The 22,885-nt window shown below is 42.6% G+C and overlaps 1 protein-coding gene across 2 annotated transcripts in view; it reads right to left on the bottom strand.

The window, feature by feature from the left end:
* Positions 1 to 22,885, bottom strand: part of LOC106579582 (sodium channel protein type 3 subunit alpha) — a 190,486-nt gene that overhangs the window by 85,420 nt on the left and 82,181 nt on the right. For both annotated transcript variants that reach the window (XM_082965985.1, XM_082965984.1), the window contains 6 exons: positions 22,721 to 22,862; positions 22,425 to 22,622; positions 21,930 to 22,124; positions 21,304 to 21,678; positions 8,838 to 8,958; positions 8,193 to 8,431 (listed from right to left, as the gene is read on the bottom strand). In XM_082965985.1, the coding sequence (XP_082822111.1) occupies positions 8,193 to 8,431; positions 8,838 to 8,958; positions 21,304 to 21,678; positions 21,930 to 22,124; positions 22,425 to 22,622; positions 22,721 to 22,862 (1,270 nt within the window). The remainder of the gene's footprint in view (positions 1 to 8,192; positions 8,432 to 8,837; positions 8,959 to 21,303; positions 21,679 to 21,929; positions 22,125 to 22,424; positions 22,623 to 22,720; positions 22,863 to 22,885) is intronic.

Here is a 22,885-nt window from a genome sequence, read left to right as displayed (position 1 = left end):
TTCTTTAAGCAATGGCTTTTTCTGCCCACTCTTCAATAAAGCCCAGCTCTGTGGAGGGTACGGCTTAAAGTGGTCCTATAGACAGATATTACAATCTCCGCTGTGGAGCTTTGCATCTCCTTCAGGGTTATCTTTGGCCTCTTTGTTGCCAAGGAGGTAATTGGTTGCACCAGATCTTATTTAGGGGCTTCATAGCAAAAGGGGTAAATACATATGCACGCACCACGTTTTCATTTGTATTTTTTTTAATTCTTTGAAACAAGTCATTTTTTTTCATTTCACTTCACCAATTTGGACTATTTTGTGTATGTCGATTACATGAAATCCAAATAAAAATCTATTTAAATTACAGGTTGTAATGCAACAAAATAGGAAAAACTCCAAGGGGGATGAATAGTTTTGCAAAGCACTGTGCATTGCAAATTATTTTTTCGAATGAGCGGCCGTTCATGTGCAAAATATTAGCATTTCCATGAGCATAGTTATCATCTGTGTGTACGATAGTGAAGTCCTTTGTCTTTTCTCCTGCTCTTTCTTACGTGCTCCTCCCTTTTCATTTTATGTAACAAGCCGTCATATCGGGTTTAGTCCAGTCGGGACTTTTAATTGCATCATGTAGTTCTCAATGTGTAAGCTATTCTGTTTGTGTGTTTATGTAATTCTGTGTGATTATTTAGTTAGTAAATAAATAATTAAGCCAATTTGTGTATTGCATATTCATCATTTATGCTAGGGTTTGTGCAGATATCCAAGGATATTGCGACATTCAGAATGAGACTGATAGAAGATAAAATTAATTAATGACTGATTGATGACTGAAATGTCAGAGATATTTATATCTTTAGAGTTAATTCGGAAACGGTAACTCATTAAACAAACTTTTTCCATGGTGCCCCAAGATTGCTGATGAGTTAATTGTTACATGAGTAATTTAATCATCGTAATAATTAAACATACTGTAGTTAATCGATTTGATAAAGCAATCATCATCACATTAATGATAGCCAAAAACATGACAAAAGCATGCACATAACACTTAGAGAGAGAGACAATATCTCTCCACTATAACAGGGATGAAAGAAAAATCCTCCTCAAACAAATCTCCACATACAGAGACAAAAAAGTTTTTAATGTGTGATGCTGCATCTAGCAAACTGGCAGTTATCCAATACAGTCACCACCCCACGACAGTTCAGACTCTCTATGTATCCAACACAGTCACCCCTCAACAACAGATCAGACTCTCTATGTATCCAACACAGTCACCACCCCACGACAGTTCAGACTCTCTATGTATCCAACACAGTCACCACCCCATGACAGTTCAGACTCTCTATGTATCCAGCACAGTCACCACCCCACGACAGTTCAGACTCTCTATGTAACCAACACAGTCACCACCATACGACAGCTCAGACTTTAGTCACCAAGGCGATAATGACTTGCTAAAAGATGGGTAAGACCAGAGACGGATGTCATAAAATATACAGTTGAAATTGGAAGTTTACATACACATAGGTTGGAGTCATTAAAATCAATTTTCAACCACTCCACAAATTTCTTGTTAACCATCTATAGTTTTGGCAAGTTGGTTAGGACATCTACTTTGTGCATGCCACAAGTACATTTTCCAACAATTGTTTACAGACAGATTATTTCATGTATAATTCACTGTATCACAATTCTAGTGGGTCAGAAGTTTACATACACTAAGTTGACTGTGCCATTAAACAGCTTGGAAAATTCCAGAAAATGATGTGATGGCTTTCGAAGCTTCTGATAGGCTAATTGACATCATTTGAGTCAATTGGAGGTGTACCTGTGGATGTATTTCAAGGCCTACCTTCAAACACAGTGCCTCTTTGCTTGACATCATGGGAAAATCAAAAGAAATCAGCCAAGACCTCAGAAAAAAAAGTAGACTTCCACAAGTCTGGTTCATCCTTGGGAGCAATTTCCGAACGCCTGAAAGTACCATGTTCATCTGTACAAACAATAGTACGCAAGTATAAACACCATGGGACCACACAGCCGTCATATCACTCAGGAAGGAGACACGTTCTGTCTCCTTGAAATGAACGTACTTTGGTGTGAAAAGTGCAAATCAATCCCAGAACAACAGAAAAGGACCTTGTGAAGATGCTGGAGGAAACAGGTACAAAAGTATCTATATCCACAGTAAAACGAGTCCTATATCGACATAACCTGAAAGGCCGCTCAGCAAGGAAGAAGCCACTGCTCCAAAACCGCCATAAAAAAGCCAGACTACAGTTTGCAACTGCACATGGGGACAAAGATTGTACTTTTTGGAGAAATGTCCTCTGGTCTGATGAAACAAAAATAGAACTGTTTGGCCATAATGACCATCGTTATGTTTGGAGGAAAAAGGGGGAGGCTTGCAAGCTGAAGAACATCATCCCAACTGTGAAGCACAGGGGTGGCATCATGAGGAGGGAAAATTATGTGGATATATTGAAGCAACATCTCAAGATATCAGTCAGGAAGTTAAAGCTTGGTCGCAAATGGGTCTTCCAAATGGACAAAGTTGTGGCAAAATGGCTTAAGGACAACAAAGTCAGGTATTGGAGTGGCCATCACAAGCCCTGACCTCAATTCCATAGAACATTTGTGGGCAGAACAAGAGCAAGGAGGCCAAGGAGGCCTACAAACCTGACTCAGTTACACCAGCTCTGTCAGGAGGAATGGGCCAAAATTCACCCAACTTATTGTGGGAAGCTTGTGGAAGGCTACCCGAAACGTTTGACCCGAGTTCAACAATTTAGAGGCAATGCTACCAAATACTAATTGAGTGTGTGTAAACTTCTGACCCACTGGGAATGTGATGAAAGAAATAAAAGCTGAAATAAATAATTCTCTCTACTATTATTCTGACATTTCACATTCTTAAAATAAAGTGGTGATCCTAACTGACCTAAAACAGGGAATTTTTACTAGGATAAAATTTCAGGAATTGTGAAAAACTGAGTTTAAATGTATTTGGCTAAGGTGTATGTAAACTTCCGACTTCAACTGTATCTGCTGTGGACACACATGCACATACATACACACACACACACCAGCCAGATTGTCCACTGTAGCACACAGTGGCCAGACAAGTGGAAGAAAAACTCTATTGATTTTGACACTGTTGGCCTGAAATGACTTCCTTGTTGGACCACTCCTGGTACAACACAAACAATTACGTAAGACCAACAACCAATGGCTGTGTCCCAAATGGCACCCTATTCCCTATATAGTGCTGGACTTCAGACCAGGGCCCATACCCAGCACTATAGAGAACCAGCATATATCATACAAACACACATAACCGGTTCCAGTGAATTGTAATGAATGGAAACACCATATTGGCTTCATAATGTGATTGTAAACTCATTGTTGTGAATCATGTCTGTTGATGTGTGATTAAACTTCACTAGGGTAGGGGGCAGCATTCGGAATTTTGGATGAAAAGCATGCCCAAATGAAACTGCCCGCTACTCAGGCCCAGAAGCTAGGATATGCATATGATTGGTAGATTTAGATAGAAAACACTCTCAAGTTTCCAAAACTGTTAAAATAATGTCTGTGAGTATAACAGAACTGATATGGCAGGTGAAAACCTCAGGAAAATCCATCCAGGAAGTACTATTATTTTGAAAGGCTGTTTTTCCATTGAAAGCCTATCCACCATACAAAGACTTAGGACCCAGTTCACAATCTCTGTGCTTTTACTCTGAAAAATGAGGGAGATATAGAACTTTCAATGAGTGGACAGTGAAAACTTCCAGACATGAGTCCAGTGCGTGATCGGGAGCGCGCCTTTCTTGTTTCTCCTTTTCCATTGACGATGCTTTTGTCCTGTTGAAATATTATTGATTATTTATGACAAAAACAACCTAAGGGTTGATTTTAAACATTGTTTGACATGTTTCTACGAACTTTTATTGTACTTTTTTGATTTTTCGTCTGTCTGTTGTGACCGCACTTTGTTCCAATGGATTGCTGAACAAAACGCACCAACTTAACTGAGGTTTTTGGACATAAAGAGGGACATTATCGAACAAAACAAACATTTATTGTGTAACATGGAGTCTTCGGACTGCAACCATATGAAGATCATCAAAGGTAAGTGATAAATTTTATCGCTATTTCTGACTTTTGTTACTCCTCTTCTTGGCTGCTAACTGTTTGTAATGATTTGTCTGCTGGGCGCTGTTCTCAGATAATCGCATGGTTTGCTTTAGCCGTAAAGCCTTTTTGAAATCTGACACAGCGGTTGGATTAACAAGACGTTTATCTTTAAGCTGGTGAATAACATTTGTATCTTTTATGTATGTTTATTATGAGAATTTCTGTTTTGTTATGTTTCACACTGAAATTTCACCGGATTTTGTTTGAGACAGTGGATTATTGAACAAAACGCGCTAACAAAATGGAGGTTTTTGGATATAAACATGGACTTTATCAAACAAAACAAACATTTATTGAGTAAATGGGAGTCTTGTGAGTGCAAACATATGAAGATCATCAAAGGTAAGTGATTCATTTTATCACTATTTCTGACTTGTGTAACTCCTCTACTTGGCTTGTTACTGTTTGTAATGATTTGTCTGCTGGGCGCTGTTCTCAGATAATTCCATGGTATGATTTCGCCGTAAAGCCTTTTTGAAATCTGACACCGTGGTTGGATTAACAAGACGTTTACCTTTAAACCCATGTAAAACACTTGTATGTTTCATGAATTTCTATAATGAGTATTTTTGTTTTTGAATTTGGCGCTCTGCAATTTCACTGGATGTTGGCCAGGTGGGACGCTAGTGTCCCACACCACCTAGTGAGGTTAACAGGTCGTTTCACGGTTATTATCCCAATGGAACCTTAGCCCCACCGCCCTATGAAAGTTTGATACTGTGAAAATTCAGTGAGCCAATCAGTCAGCCAATCAGATGCTACTAACGTATTACTTGTCCCTAACTATTCCTCTCAGGTCTCCACAAGTGCATAAGGGCTAGAGGCTTCGGGTCCATTTAGGTTTGCGTGTGAATCTCAGTGACAATATCAAATCAAGTCAAATCACATTTTATTTGTCACATGCGCTGAATACAACAGGTGTAAACCTTACCATGAAATGCTCACTTACAAGCACTTAACAAACACTGCAGTTCAAGAAATAGAGTTAAGAAAATACTTCCTAAATAAATATGATTATTTTTTTAAATCTAAAAGTAACACAAGAAAATTACATAACAATAACGAGGCTATGTACAGGGGGTATGGGTATCGAGTCAGTGTGCGGGGGTACAGGTTAGTCGAGGTAATTTGTAAAGTGACTATGCATAGATAATAAACAACGAGAAGCAGCAATGTAAATAGTCCGGATGGCCATTTGATTAATTGTTCAGTAGTCTCTGTTAAGGAGCCTTTTGGTTCTAGACTTGGCGCTCCGCTACCGCTTGCCGTGCGGTAGAACAGAGAGAACAGTCTATGACTTGGGTGACTGGAGTCTTTGACAAATTTTTGGGCCTTCCTCTGACACCGACTAGTATATAGGTCCTGGATGTCAGGAAGCTCGGCCCCAGTGATGTACTGGGCCGTACACACTACCATCTGAAGCGCCTTACTGTCAGGCGGTGATGCAACTGGTCAGCATGCTCTCGATGGTGCAGCTGTAGAACTTTTTGAGGATCTGGGGACCCATGCCAAATCTTTTCAGTCTCCTGAAGGGGAAAAAGTATTGTCGTGCACTCTTCACAGCTATCTTGGTGTGTTTGGACCATGATAGTTATGACCTCCTCCCTATAGGCTGTCTCATCATTGTCGGTGTTCAGGCCTACCACTGTTGTGTCATCAGCAAACTTAACGAAGGTGTTGGAGTTGTGAATAGGGAGTACTGGAGGGGAATAAGCACGCACCCCAGATGTGTTGTTGACAGATGTATTGTTGCCTACCCTTATCACCTGGGGGCGGTCCATCAGGAAATCCAGGATCCAGTTGCAGAGGGAGTGTTTAGTCCCAGGGTCCTTACCCTTGTGATGCACTTTGTGGGTACTATGGTGTTGAATGCTGATCTGTCGTCAATGAACAGCATTCTCTCATAGGTGTTCCTTTTGTCCAGGTGGGGAAGGGCAGCGTGGAGTGCGATTGAGATTGCGTCATTTGTGGATCTGTTGGGGCGGTATGCGAATTGGAGTGGGTCTAGTGTTTCCAGCATGATGGTGTTGATGTGAGCCATTACCAGCCTTTCTAAGCACTTCATGGCTACAGATGTGAGTGCTATGGGTGGTAGTAGTTTAGGCAGGTTACCAAGGCATTCTTGGGAACTGTGGTGGTCTGCTTGAAACATGTAGGTATTACAGACTCGGTCAGAGGGAGGTTGAAAATATCAGTGAAGACACTTGCCAGTTGGTCCACGCATTCTTTGAGTACACATCCTGGTAATCTGTCTGGCCCCGTGGCTTTGTGAATGTTGACCTGTTTAAAGGTCTTGCTCACATCGGCTACGGAGAGTGTGATCACACAGTTGTCCGGAACAGCTTGTGCTCTCATGCATGTTTCAGTGTTGCTTGCCTCGAAGCAAGCATAAAAGGCATTTTGTTCGTCTGGTAGGCTCGTGTCACTGGGCAGCTCGAGGCTGGGTTTCCCTTTGTAGTTCTTAATAGTTTCAAGCCCTGCCACAAGCATCAGAGCCGGTGTAGTAGGATTCAATCTTAGTTCAGTATTGACGCTTTGCCTGTTTGAGGGTTCATCTGAGGGCATACCAGGATTTCTTATAAGAGTAGGGATTAGTGTCCTGCTCCTTGAAAGCTGCAGCTCTGAGCTTTCTCTCGGTGAGGATGTTGTCTGTAATCCATGGTTTCTGGTTGGGATATGTACGTACGGTCACTGTGGGGATGACGTTGTCGAATCACTTATTGATGAAGCCGGTCACTGAGGTGGTATACTCCTCAATGGCATTGGATGAATCCCGGAACATATTCCAGTCTGTGCTAGCAAAACAGTCCTGTAGCATAGCATCCGCGTCATCGGACCACTTCCGTATTAAGTGTTAGTCACTGATACTTCCTGCTTTAGTTTTTGCTTGTAAGCAGGAATCAGGAGGATAGAATTATGGACAGATTTGCCAATTGGAGGACGAGGCAGAGCTTTGTATGCGTCTCTGTGTGTGGAGTAAAGGTGGTCTAGAGTTTTTTTTACTCTGGTTGCACATGTGACATGCTGGTAGAAATGAGGTAAAACGGATTTAAGTTTGCCTGCATTAAAGTCCCCACTAGGAGCACTGCTTTTGGATGAGTATTTTCTTGTTTGCTTATGGCCTTACACAGCTCGTTGAGTGCGGTCTTAGTGTCAGCATCTGTTTGTGGTGGTAAATAGACGGCTACAAATTATAAAGATGAGAACTCTCTTGGTAAATAATGTGGTCTACAGCTATCATGAGGTATTCTACCTCAGGCGAGCAATACCTCGAGACTTCTGTAATATTAGACATCGCGCACCAGCAGTTATTGACAATAGACAGACACCCCCACCACTTATCTTACCAGACGTAGCTGCTCTGTCCTGCCTAAACATGGAGAAGCCAGCCAGCTCCATATTATCAGTGTTGTCGTTTGGCCATGTCTAGGTGAAACATAAGATATTACCGTTTTTAATGTCCCGTTGGTAGGATAGTCTTAATCGTAGATCGTCCAGTTTGTTTTCCAATGATTGCACATTGGCCAGTAATACGGGAGGTAGTAGTGGTTTACCTATTCGTCGGCTAATTCTTACAAGGCACCCCGCCCTCCTCCCCTTTTTCTCCATCTTTTCTTCACGCGGATGACGGGATTTGGGCCTTGTCTTGACAAAGCAGCATATCCATCACGTCGGACTCATTAAAGAAAAAAATCTTTGTCCAGTTTGAGGTGAGAAATCACTGTTCTAATGTCCAGAAGCTCTTTTTGGTTATAAGAGACGGTAGCAACAACATTATGTACAAAATGAGTTGCAAACAATGCGAAAAAACAAACAAAATAGCACAGTTGGTTAGGACAATAGTGGAGCCAAGAGTTTTTTTTTTCTCTGAGTAACTGACCTGACTAGGGTAAACCTCTAGGCCCTAAACTTAAGTGGTCCTCCAACAAAAAGGGTGGGTAAAAGTGTACACAAAAATGTTTCTCCAAGAGTTTCCCTTGTGCCCTCTCCTCTCCACTTACCAGGTTGCCTATGGACAGCATGCCGTTAAATTCGTCAGTCATGGGGTAGTGCTCCATGGCCATGAACAGGGTGTTGAGCACGATGCAGATGGTAATGGCTAGGTCCAGGAAGGGATCCATCACCATCACCTTGACCAGCGTCTTCAACCGAAGCCAACGTGGACTGCTTTCCCAGATCAGGTACTTGTGGGCAAACTCATACCAGCAGGGGTGGCACTTCTGACGCGACTCCTCCAGTTCTAGGAGGGGGGTGGGTGGGGGGGGGGCAAAATAGTACATTTTCTTCAGGGAGGTTTTCACAGTATGCCTTTGCCAGATGTGGGTGGGGCCTAGCTTGGGTGCATGCATGTGTAATGAGGGAGTTTGATGAAGATTGATAACAAGTCATTGAGGATGAGGTGGTAGGGCCTAATGTGTGATCATGACTCATCTAATGTTTTTATCTGTCGGTGTAACTTTGCACTGTGGCTTCTGCCGCACAGTCACCCTCTTGCTAGTCCATAGGCACGGCCCGTGCACATTTGAGGACACCGTCAGCCTCAATCCACATAGAGGGGTAAACAGCAGATAAGAGGAGCTCCTGGGCTCACACAATTTGTCCCTCAATGAGGCAGTGGGGCGAACAGCAGGGATAGAGGCCCTTACCCTCCAAGGCGTCAGTGAGGTAGCTGGCGGCGCTCAGAGCTCGGTCCCTGCGTGCGTGCTCTTCTCTGGATACCTGGCGAGGGAGCAGCATGTTGCTCAGCTCTGTGCTGGAGTTAGGCCTCTGGAGGAGAAAGAACAGTTGATATATATATATTGGTGAGGAGAGGCAGCCATATTGGTGAGGAGAGGCAGCCATATTGGTGAGGTGAGGAATCCATATTGGACAATATAGGCAGCCATATTGCTCAGGAAAGGTGGCCATTTTGGTGAGGAGAGGCATATTTGGATTATTCAATGCAGTCAAATTTAATTTAATTATCTGCTAGTGATTAGGAAATGACTGGGCCATAAGTCAGGGTTACAGCTTCAATATGTACTTTATCTCACATTGATTCCACAGACAGGTCTTTCAATTTATGTTGGGTCAATGGCAGAGGCATGATTCAGGACAAAGGCAGGTTGGTGATATTTATCTAAGACACCCACACACACAGACACACCCACACAACACAGACACACACACACACACACAGAGAGAGAGAGAAACACACACACACACACACACACACACACACACACACACACACAGAGAGAGAAACATACACACACATACAAACACACAACACACATCATCCCTAGTGCCATGTGATATCCCTATACCTAGTATTAGTAGTGTTCTCCACACTTCAGATTTATGAGATTCAAATGTAGTTATTTATTTTGCTGAGGGAGGACTAAGGGAGGATCTATTGTAATTTTCCTCCAAACATCTTACATCTTTCTTACTCTGCAGAATAACAGCAGTCCATCTCTTACCGCAAATATAACAAGATACACATTTCCTTCCACCTGAATGTGTGAATGACAGGGGTTATATTGAGTCCAATCAAAGCCTTCCCGACACAAATCAGACTCCCTCTGATTACATAACATCTCATTGCTGTCCCAGGTAGTCAGGCTGGCAGGCATGCATGACGCACATCCCCAGTCTCAGGGCTCACATAAAACCACCCACTCACTGTTTGGCAAGTAGGGAATCCACCACCGGACCATTCACCATCTCTCCCTGGTGAAAGGAGAGCAGCAGGCCCCTCCACCAAAACTACCACAAATGCTCGTTTAGCATTTGTCTCTACTGTGGGTTGCCATGGTTGCATTTTCAAGACAACTGGGCGTCTGTGCAGCACACAAGCACGCACAATACAGTATATCATATGTATATACTGTATTCTATTCAAGGCTCGTGCTATATAACTACTGCCGTACACACCTTTCTATTCATATGCTGTTCATAATGTCTATACACACCATTATATAGATATATATTTATATTCCGGACTCTGACATTCCTCGTTCTGATATTTCTTAATTTCTTCATTTGTATTTTTGGGATTTGTGTGTATTGTTTTGTATTGTTAGGTATTACTGCACTGCTTGAGCTAGAAACATAAGCATTTCACTTCACCTGCGATAACATTCTTTAAAATATATGTGTACGCAATCAATACCATTTTTTTTATTTGACACACACACACACACACACACACACACACACACACACACACACACACACACACACACACACACACACACACACACACACACACACACACACACACTCTGTATTAGCAGACTTAAGAGCTTCCTGGTGTAAAAGCAACACAGAGGTTTATTAGTACTGTATTGCATGGCAATATGCGATGATTTTGTCCAATTTGTCAAAAAAAATTGCTGACGAGGGAAAGAGTTTGTTAACATGTGGCTTGATTGAACTCTATTATGTGGAAAAGGTACTGTGATTGGTTGAAATTGCAAGCCCTCTTTTCTAGTCCGGTGATCGGTCAGTTTTATGAGATAATATTGTGATGATTTGACTGTTTTATGTGGTAATAGTGAGTTGATTGGTTAAGTTTGCAAGACCAAGCATGATATGCAGGAAATGTTGATTATCTTGTTATGGCTAGGGGGCAGTATTTTCACGGCCGGATAAAAAACGTACCCGATTTAATCTGATTATTACTCCTGCCCATAAACTAGAATATGCATGTAATTATTAGCTTTGGATAGAAAACACTCCAAAGTTTCTAAAACTGTTTGAATGGTGTCTGTGAGTATAACAGAACTCATTTGGCAGGCCAAAACCTGAGAAGATTCCTTACAGGAAGTGCCCTGTCTGACCATTTCTTGCCCTTCTTGATCATCTCTATCCATTACAGGGGATCTCTGCTGTTACGTGACACTTCCTACGGCTCCCATGGGCTCTCAGAAGGTGGTAAAAAGCTGAATCGTGGCTTTGCAGGCTCTGGCTGAAAAAAAAGTAGCGCGTTTGGATAGTGGCTGGTCACAGTACTGTGAGACTCAGGCTCGTGCACGAGGGGATCCCATGCTTTTATTTTCTCTCTCTTTGTACGTATACACGCTTTCCCGGTCGGAATATTATCGCTTTTTTATGAGAAAAATGGCATAAAAATTGATTTTAAACAGCGGTTGACATGCTTCGATGTACGGTAATGGAATATTTAGAAATCTTTTGTCACGAAATGCGTCGTGCTTGTGACCCTTATTTACACTTCGGATAGTGTCTTGAACGCACAAACAAAACGCCGCTATTTGGATATAACAATGGATTATTTTGAACCAAACCAACATTTATTATTGAAGTAGCAGTCCTGGGAGTGCATTCTGACGAAGAACACCAAAGGTAATCAAACTTTTCTAATAGTAAATCGGAGTTTGGTCAGGGCTAAACTTGGTGGGTGTCTAAATAGCTAGCCGTGATGGCTGGGCTATCTACTCAGAATATTGCAAAATGTGCTTTCACCGAAAAGCTATTTTAAAATCGGACACCTCGATTGCACAAAGGAGTTCTGTATCTATAATTCTTAAAATAATTGTTATGTTTTTTGTGAACGTTTATCGTGAGTAATTTAGTAAATTCACCGGAGGTTTGCGGGGGGTATGCTAGTTCTGAACGTCACATGCTAATGTAAAAAGCAGTTTTTTGATATAAATATGAACTTGATTGAACAAAACATGCATGTATTGTATAACATAATGTCCTAGGTGTGTCATCTGATGAAGATCATCAAAGGTTAGTGCTGCATTTAGCTGTGGTTTGGGTTTATGTGACATTATATCCTAGCTTGAAAAATGGGTGTCTGATTATTTCTGGCTGGGTACTCTGCTGACATAATCTAATGTTTTGCTTTCACTGTAAAGCTTTTTTGAAATCGGACAGTGTGGTTAGATAAAGGAGAGTCTTGTCTTTAAAATGCTGTAAAATAGTCATATGTTTGAAAAATTGAAGTTTTTGTATTTTTGAGGAATTTGTAATTCGCGCCACGCCTATCATTGAATATTGGAGCAGGTGTTCCGCTAGCGGAACGTCTAGATGTAAGAGGTTATGTGTAACAGTGTAGGTTCCGTCCCTCTCTTCGCCCCAACCCGGGCTCGAACCAGGGACCCTTGCACACATCAACAACTGACACACCACAAAGCATCGTTACCCATCGCGCCACAAAAGCCCTTGCAACGCAAGGAGAAACTCTACTTCAAGTCTCAGAGCGAGTGACGTCACTGATTGAAATGCTATTAGCGCGCACCACCGCTAACTAACTAGCCATTTCACATCGGTTACATATGCTAAAAAAAATGGTGGTCAATCTCAAAATGATCAATGAACTGTGCTTGTTCTTTTGTTTGGGGTAAATAGAAATTATTGGTAGTCAAATTCCTTTGAAATAGAATATTTTGATTTGAATCTTTCTTTTCATCATTTGTTTACAGTGCATTCGGAAAGTATTCAGACCCATTGACATTTTCCACATTTTGTTACGTTACACCCTTATTCAATTTTTTTTTTTTAAATGTCCTCAGCAATCTACATACAATACCCCATCATGACAAAGCAAAAACAGGTTTTTAGACATTTTTGCAGATTTATTACAAATAAAAAACATCCTTATGTACATAAGAATTCAGCCTCTTTGCTATGAGACTCAAAAATGAGCTCAGGTGCATCCTGTTTCCACTGATCATCCTTGAGATGTTTCTACAACTTGATTGGAGTCCACCTGTGGTAAATTCAATTGATTGGACATGATTTGGAAAGAAACACACCTGTCTATATAATGTCCCACAGTCTACAGTGAATGTCAGAGTAAAAACCAAGCCATGAGGTCGAAGGAATTGTCTGTAAAGCTCCGAAACAGGATTTTGTCGAGGCACAGATCTGGGGAAGGGTACCAAAACATTTCTGCAACATTGAAGATCCCCAAGAACACAGTGGCCTCCATCATTCTTAAATGGAAGAAGTTTGGAACCACTAAGACTCTTCCAAGAGCTGTCAGCCCGGCCAAACTAAGCAATCGGGGGAGAAAGGCCTTGGTCAGGGAGGTGACCAAGAACCCGATGGTCACTCTGACAGAGCTCTAGAGTCTCTCTGTGGAAATGGGAGAACCTTCCAGAAGGACAACCATCTCTGCAGCACTCCACCAATTAGGCCTTTATGGTAGAGAGGCCAGACGGAAGCAACTACACAGAAAAGGGCACATGACAGCCCGCTTGGAGTTTGCCAAAAGGCACCTTAACACTATCAGACCATGAGAAACAAGATTCTCTGGTCTGATGAAACCAAGATTGAACTCTTTGACCTGAATACCAAGCGTCACGTCTGGAGGAAACCTGGCACCATCCCTACAGTGAATCACGTGGTGGCAGCATCATGCTGTGCAGATGTTTTTCAGCAGCAGGGACTGGGAGACGAGTCAGGATCGAGGGAAAGATGAACGGAGCAAAGTACAGAGAGATCCTTTATGAAAATCTGCTTGGGACAAGTCTCTGAATGTCCTTGAGTGGCCCAGCCAGAGCCCAGACTTGAACCCGGTTGAACATCTTAGGATAGACCTGAAAATAGCTGTGCAGCAACGCTCCCCATCCAACTTGACAGAGCTTGAGAGCATCTGCAGAGAAGAATGGGAGAAACTCCACAAATACAGGTGCGCCAAGCTTGTAGCATCATACCCAAGAAGACCCGAGGCTGAAATCGCTGCCAAAGGTGTTTCAACAAAGTACTGAGTGAACAGTCTGAATACTTTCGTAAATGTGATATTTCAGGTTTATATTTTTAATACATTTGCAAACATTTTCTAAAAACCTGTTTTTGCTTTGTCGTTATGGGGTATTGTGTGTAGATTGATGAGGAAAAAAACTATTTAATACATTTTTGAATAAGGCTGTAACGTAACAAAATGTGGAAAAAGTCAAGGGGTCGGACTACTTTCCAAAGGCACTGTACATGATACCTGGTCTGGCAATAGACAGGCAGATAGGTAGGTCCCCCACCTAAGGGGGATCTAGGCCGGGAAGAAACACAGCCAGCCACAGCCAGGGGATTTGGCCAGTAAATCTCATTGACCCAGGAGACCCTGTTTTATCTGGCTCTGCAGAGTGTGTGTGTGTGTGTGTGTGTGTGTGTGTGTGTGTGTGTGTGTGTGTGTGTGTGTGTGTGTGTGTGTGTGTGTGTGTGTGTGTGTGGGTGTGTGTGTGTCTCAGTGGAGTACACTGACACCCATGCTGGTCTGATACCAGTCTGTTCTGAGAGCAGTCTGTTCTGAGAGCAGACTGTTCTGATATCAGTCTGTTCTGAGAGCAGTCTGGTCTGATACCAGTCTGTCCTGAGAGCAGTCTGTTCTGATACCAGTCTGTCCTGAGAGTAGTCTGTTCTGATAGCAGTCTGTTCTGAGAGCAGTCTGTTCTGATACCAATCTGTTCTGATATCAGTCTGTTCTGAGAGCAGTCTGTTCTGATACCAGTCTGTTCTGATATCAGTCTGTTCTGAGAGCAGTCTGTTCTGATACCAGTCTGTTCTGATACCAGTCTGTTTTGATATCAGTCGGTTCTGATACCAGTCGGTTCTGATACCAGTCTGTTCTGATTCCAGTCTGTTCTGAGAGCAGCCTGGTCTGATATCAGTCTGTCCTGAGAGTAGTCTGTTCTGAGAGCAGTCTGTTCTGATACCAGTCTGTTCTGAGAGCAGTCTGTTCTGAGAGCAGTCTGTTCTGATACCAGTCTGTTCTGAGAGCAGTCTGTTCTGAGAGCAGTCTGGTCTGAGAGCAGTCTGGTCTGAGAGCAGTCTGGTCTGAGAGCAGTCTGTTCTGAGAGCAGTCTGTTCCCTGGGAGAGAGGAGCATAATGTTCTTTATTTGTGCCCACACACACACTCTCTGAAGAGCCAGATAAAACAAGAGGGTCTCCTGGGTCAATGAGATTTACTGGCCAAATCCCCTGGCTGTGGCTGGCTGTCCTGAGTGTGGTCTTGCTGTTCCCTGCCTGGGTCCCCATGTTAGGTAACCTACCTATCTGACTGTCTACTGCCAGACCACACAAATGGCTACAGATGAGGGAAAAATAGATTTGAACCTGTAATTTATTGTATCACTCACTGTTATTTCCTTAAAAAACATGCCTCGTAAGAAATTGCAGGAAGTCAATCAATAAAATGTTGAATTGTGACAAATTGTTGCTGCTCTGGAGTTAGATGTGATGTTATGGATTACTCTGATTAATAACTGTGGATGAATAACTCTTAACCATTTGAGTCTAAGCCATGTTTAAGCCGGGGGTCATTTAGCTATTTGATTTTGAATTTTAAGACCCTTGAAATATATACAAAAATAATTTGATAAAATAATGTATTTCTGCCTTACTGCTATTAGCCCATAAAAACTCATTGAATAACAGATTCACTACTTGGAAGAGATACTCCCCCCCCAAAAAAAAAATCTAAAGGAAGTTTGTTCTCAAGTGTCTCTTATATCTGAGAGATAAGAAAGATAAGGATAGTTTTGTTTATTTTTTCACATTTTTTAACCTCTTATTTTTGTCACTAAACAGTCTTGATATACAGTACCAGTCAAAAGTTTGGACACATCTACTCATGCAAGGGTTTTTCTTCATTTTTACTATTTTCTACATTGACGAATAATAGTGAAGACATCAAAACTATGAAATAACACATATGGAATCATGTGATAACCAAAAAAGTGTTAAACAAATCAAAATATATGTGAGAATTGAGATTCTTCAAAGTAGCCACCCTTTGCCTTGATGACAGCTTTGTACACTCTTGGCATTCTCTCAACCAGCTTCAAGAGGTAGTCACCTGAAATGCATTTCAACTAACAGGTGTGAATTGTTAAAAGTTAATTTGTGGAATTCCTTTCCTTCTTAATGCCTTTGAGACAATCAGTTGTGTTGTGACAAGGTAGGGGTGGTATACAGAAGATAGCCCTATTTGGTAAAAGACCAAGTCCATATTATGGCAAGAACAGCTCAAATAAGCAAAGAGAAACGACAGTCCATCATAACTTTAAGACATGGTCAGTCAATACGGAAAATGTCATGATCTTTGAAAGTTTCTTCAAGTGCAGTCACAAAAACCATCAAGCGCTATGATGAAACTGGCTCTCATGAGGACCTCCACAGGAAAGGAAGATTCCAGAGTTACCTCTGCTGCAGAGGATAAGTTCATTAGAGTTAGCAGCCTCAGAAATTGAAGCCCAAATAAATGCTTCACAGAGTTCAAGTAACAGACACATCTCAACATCAACTGTTTAGAGGAGACTGCGGGAATCAGGCCTTCATGGCCTTCAAGAAACCACTACTAAAGGACACCAATAAGAAGAGACTTGCTTAGGCTAAGAAACATGAGCAATGGAGATTAGACCGGTGGAAATCTTGGTCTAATGAGTCCAAATCTGAGATTTTTGGTTCAAACCGACGTGTCTTTGTGAGACGCAGAGCAGGTGAACGAATGATCTCCGCATGTGTGGTTCCCACCGTGAAGCATGGAGGAGAAGGTGTGATGGTGTTGGTGTGCTTCGCTGGTGACAGTATCGGTGATTTATTTAGAATTCAAGGCACACTTAACCAGCAAGGCTACTACAGCATTCTGCAGCAATATGCCATCCCATCTGGTTTGTGCTTAGTGGGAGAATCATTTGTTTTTCAACATATTAGTGTGTAGCCCAAACTGTACGGATGCTAACCAGAGGTTGGCAGATCGACTGTATTGACCTCAGACGAGTCCTTTGATGCTTGTGGGGTTCGTAGAACAAAACCTGAGAGTCTCATCTTTGTTCCTGAGAGTCTCATCTTTCAATAGAGGGGTCATACATGTTTTTAGGCCAAACCGTTCAGACGCTACAGAAGATTTTGTGAGAAGACGATTTTCGGGATGTCTCATGGTCTGACAAACATCGCTCTAGCTCTCTTACCTTTCACCACAACTTTTACATAGAAGGATGAGGTGGATTGAGACGCATCCAATGCAAAAAAACTGTTATCTCTAGCTTAAACTGACAGATTATTATGGTGATTTTTTCTTTATGCTAATACATTTCCGTGTCATAATGCTTTCTAAATGCATATTTCCCTCCACCTTTCTTCAGGTATTGACTGATTTGATTTAGGTTTGAAGTAGAGTAGTAAAAGAGTAAGGAAGGATGCCTTTGAAAGTATCCAAATAGGGCCCTAGTTTCGATATTTTTCTTGAGATCATGCAGAGCAGCATAAGATATGTACAGTAGCTATCCAGACAAAAAGGCACCAAAAATAAGCACATGCTCTGTTTCACTCTACAATAAACCCTGTCAACACAAACACACACAGACACACAAACAGCCACACAGACACAAACACAAGGCAGCGACAGCATGGAAAGTGATTCATTGAGTATTAGAGAAAATGCAATTGCATTAAGGCTCTTTCCTCTTCCGTTCCTACACAGTTGCTAACACCTCCGCGGGGTAGTGTGAATCATCTGTATTGAAACAGCAAATCAAACCGTGTGTTGTGTTAATGTTGAGGAGCCCAGTGGGGAAGAGGGAGCTGTTAGCTGTACCAGTGTCACAGAGGTCTTGGCCAATGACTCCAGGCAGCCAGAGGCTACTAAGCCCTGAGTCTACTCTGCAGGATACGAGCCTGGCCATTCCTTTGATACAGGCTTATATAATAGTTATCCAGTTATCCACAGGGTGAATTCCCATGATGCACGCAGATACGCAACAACACACACAGACACACAAAGCAACATAGTAACTCCACTCAGTAACTCCACTCAGAACATGACGCAGTACTGGATAGTCGCTGTATTGAGAGCTCCGCACGTACTTTGCTATGTTGTGATTCTTTTGACGTTTATCTTTACTTTATTTTCATGAAATGTCTGCTATAACTTTTTATAACCGACAATAACTTTGAACATCAGATTGGCAGTTACTTCCCCAATTCCAGCTGCAACTTCGACTTATCTGCGCTTATAATTCCAACCCAATTCTCGGGGTATGCAAGAGGAAACGTCAGCATTACAGAGGCAGGAGAGGTGGAGTCCTGGTGAGATTAAGGTGAACAGAAAACCAGCCACCTCTTCCCTACATTCTATTGGCCAATGTACAGTGCCTTGCTATAGTATTCATCCCCCTTGCCGTTTTTCTTATTTTGTTGCATTACAACCTTTAATTGAAATTGATTTTTATTGGGATTTCATGTAATGGACATACACAAAATAGTCCAAATTGGTGAAGCTTTTTTTGTCTTATTTCTTGTTTGTTTCACAATAAAACATATTTTGCATCTTCAAAGTGGTAGGCATGTTGTCTAAATCAAATGATACAAAATCCCAAAACAATCTATTTTAATTCCAGGTTGTAAGGCAACAAAATAGGAAAAATGCCAAGGGGGTGAATACTTTCACAAGCCACTGTACAGTCACATGATAATAAAATGCATGACCTCCAATCGCGGATTGGCTACCAACGTGACTCTCGTAACTGCAATATTCTCTGCTTTTCTGAAACATGGCTTTCGGACAACTCGAGAAGCTCAATGGATTCACCGTGTGGACAGGACAGTAGAGTCTGGGAAATGAAGGAAGGGAAGTTTTTGCCTCTTCATAAACAACAAATGGTGTGCTGACTTGAGCGCTGTGGTAGTCTCAACCCATTGTTCACCTGTCTTGGAATAACCGATGGTGAAATGCCGACCCTTCTACCTCCCTAGGGAGTCTTCAGCTGTTATTGTGACTGTTGTATACATTTCACCTCAGGACAAGAAATATAACAATCTGGTACTTAACAAACTGTACAAGGCTATAAACAAGCATTTTAACTCCGTGGCATTAAGACACATGATTCCCAATTTCCATCAATACGTCTCCTTCGCCACTAGGTACAATAAAGTCCTAGACCATTGTTACTCTACCCACAAGCAAGCATACAAGGCCCTCCTTTGTCCGCCATTTAGCACATCTGATCATGACTCCGTACTGTTTAGAAGCAGAAGCTCAAACAGGAAGTACCCGTGACTCACTCTGTTAAGAAATGGTAGTCAGAATCAGAGATTATGCTACAGGACTGCTTTGCTAGCGCTGATTGGAATCTGTTCTGACACACCGGCGATATCCATCGATGAGCTAATCACCTCTGTCACCGGCTTCTTAAGGAAATGTTGTCCTCACAGAAGGTTCGATGCTTCCTCAACCAAAAGCCCTGGATTAACACAGAGGTTGGCGTTAAGCTAAAGGACAGGGCTACCACACACAGGACTATCGCAGATGACACTGAGCCTACGGGTAAGGACAGGAACAAGTACAAGAAGTCCCGCTACGTCCTGCACAGAGTCATCAAACGAGCAAAAGGACAATATAGGAATAAGGTGGAATCATATTACACAGTCTCCGATGCCCACCGCGTGGCAGCGCATCAGAGTCCATTAAGGATTACAAAGGAAGATCCAGCCATGATCTGCCCAACGATGCTTCTTTTCCAGCTGAACTCAATGCATTTTATGCACACTTCGACAATAACAACACTGTGCGTGAGGTCCCCCCCAACCTAGAGGACTGGGTGATCTCGCTCTCTGAGGCCATTGTGTGTAAGGTCTTTAATCAGGTCAACACTCGCAAGGCCGCGGGTCCAGACGGTTGCACATTGACGGGGTTGCAGTGGAACAGGTCAAGAGCTTCAAGTTCCTTGGTGTCCAAATCTCTAAGGACTTAAAATGGTTGACACGCACAGTCGTGAAGAAAGAGCAACAGAGGCTCTTCCCCCTCAGGAAGTTGGGAAGGTTTGGCATCAAATCCTCAAGTTATTCAACTGCACCATTGACAGCATCTTGACTGGCTGCATCACTGCTTGGTACGGCAACAGCCATACCAGATGGTGATGCGGACAGCCCAATATATCACTGGGGCCGAACTCCGTGCCATCCAGGACCTCTATATCAGGCGGTCTGAAAGGAAGGCCTGGAAAATCATTAAAGACTCCAGCCACCCAAGCCATAGACTGTTCTCACTACTTCCGCATGGCAAGCGGTATTCATGCATCGTCTGACACCAAAAGGCTCCTGAACAGATTCTATCCTGAAGCCATAAGACTACTAAATAGCTAACAGAATGGCTACACAGACCTTGTATTTAATGTGTATGTTTGCACTGTTTCTATGCACACTCTAAGGACTCTACACACTCACGCACACTGACACTCCAACACACACATACTGTAACATGCACAAACATGTATATTGACTCTAGACACGCACACACACTTACATACAATCATAATTTACACTGCTGCTAATCTGTTTATCATACACTGAGTGTACAAAACATGCTCTTTCCATGACATAGACTGACCAGGTGAATCCAGGAGAAAGTTATGTTCCCTTATTGATGGCACTTGTTATATCCACTTAAATCAGTGTAGATTAAGGGGAGAAGACAGGTTAAATCATTATTTTTAAGCCTTGAGACAATTGATACATGGAGTTTGTATGTGTGCTATTCAGAGGGTGAATGGGCAAGACAATATTTTTAAGTGCCTTTGAACAGGGTATGGTAGTAGCTGCCAGGCGCGTGTGTCTAGAACTTCAACGCTACTGGGTTTTTCATGCTCAACAGTTTCCCGTGTGTATCAAGAATGGTCTACCACCCAAAGGACATCCAGGGAACTTGACACAACTGTGGGAAGCACTGGAGGTGACATGGGCCAGCATCCCTGTGGAACGCTTTCAACACCTTGTAGAGTCTATGCTCTGACGAATTGAGGCTGTTTTGAGGGCAAAAGGGGGTGCAACTTAATATTAGGAAGGTGTTCCTAAAGTTTTGTACAATCAGTGTATATCCTGGTGCTTAGTCACCTTACCCCTATACATATCTACCTCTATCACTCCAGTATCCCTACACATTGTATATATGGTAATATTGGAGCTGACACTGTGTATAGTTTCTTACTTTCTCGTGTTCTATTTCTTATTTGTATTTCTTGTGTGTGTTTGTTCTACCTTGTGTTATTTTTAATGCTACATTGATATTGAATACTGCATTGTTGGGTTTGGAGCTTAGAAGAAAGGCATTTCACTATACTTGTGCACGTGACATTAAAACTTGAAATATCAAACTCAGTACTCACACTCTCCACCTTGACCCTCTCCATGGTGCATTCTGGGAGGCCCTGCGGGGTGACCCCGTTCTGGTCCATGGCCACAAACAGCTTCCCATTGATGTTGAGGAAGATCTGGGAACCCCGGCTGCCCGTGCTGTAGGTACTGGGCCTGCGTCTGGTGCTCCACGGGACCACCAGGGACCCAGCACGACTGTGTGTCCCCTCATTGTCCCCATGGACACTGAACTCATCGTCGGCAAAGTCACCCTCTGAGTCTTTGTTCCGGCGATGGAAGTTAAATATACTGCCGTTGCTTCCTCGTCTAGTGCGCGTGGAGATGGTGCGGATGAGGAGGGGGTGTGTTGGCTGGTGGGGGAGTGGGCTATATGGTAGGGAGGTCTTCTGTTAGAAAAGAGTAAGATACTTGACTCAAACCCTGGAAATCAGATAATTCTTTCACAAATTAGGATTGCCTTTAATCACTATAGATTCAGAAAGGTGAAAGATCTATATACCAAAATACATACTTCTCTACAAAACCTGAAATTATACTTCAGATTCAGCATGTTTGTATTTATCCATAATGTTTTATCCATAATGAAACATCATGATTAAATAACATTCCATTACGAATACATAATTATGATATTTACCCTGCCCCCATCCACTGTATCCACCTTTAATGTTTTCACGTCTCCCTCCTCCACGTCTCCCTCGTTCTCCGTCTCCTCCGTCTCCTCCACCAGCCCCTCTAGACTTCTCCTCCTGCTCTGCAACTCCTTGTTGTCAGGCAGAGCCAGGCCAGGGGACAGGTCCGGGAAAATCAATGAATCTGTGTCTTGAGCTTTCTGAGTAGCGTTGGAAGGCAAAGCGTCAGTTCAATTAATTTTACCTAGATTTGCTATGAAAAACATTTTCATGTATGACTGACTGGGTTTCAAACCTGAGTCTTTTAGCTCTAACAAGGCTATGTTACCCTGTTGAACAGAATCCTAGGGCCAATAGCTATAGTCCTTTTTCAGGATATTGTCTCATTCCAAATTAACAGAAGTCCCTTACCAGTTTAAAGAAATTTGCAATTATATGTCTACAGTCCAAATTCCCAAAGCATTAGCCATAAAATGACGTCATGAAACTCTATGTTTTACCTGCGCTTCCTTCTTGAGGCACTCCATGGCCAGCTGGAACTCCCTCTCTTTCTGCCAGGCCTCCTGGATAGTGGCCTGGTTTTGCTCCTCGTAGGCCATAGCCACCACAGCCAGGATCAGGTTGACCAGGTAGAATGACCCCAGGAAGATGACCACCACGAAGAACACCATGTAGGTCTTTCCTGCTGACCGCAGAGTCTGAGGACGGATGGATGGACACATGATCTTTCAGACTGTGACCTGAATTAGGAGATCGTTTGAAATAAAGCTGACCATTTCCAGGTGTCCTTACTGACCTGGTGATAGAGGTTCTCCCAGTAGTCTTGTGTCATCAGCCGGAAGAGGGAGAGAAACGCCCAACCAAAGCTGTCAAAGCTGGTGTAACCATAGTTAGGGTTCCTTCCTGCCTTCCTACATTCAAACCCATCTGGACAATGCCTGGGGAGAAAACAGAAACAAAA

This window comes from Salmo salar, chromosome 19 (assembly GCF_965601325.2).
Source record: "Salmo salar chromosome 19, fSalSal1, whole genome shotgun sequence".
In the NCBI taxonomy this organism is placed as follows: Eukaryota; Metazoa; Chordata; class Actinopteri; order Salmoniformes; family Salmonidae; genus Salmo; species Salmo salar.
This window is presented reverse-complemented; position numbering and strand designations above follow the sequence as displayed.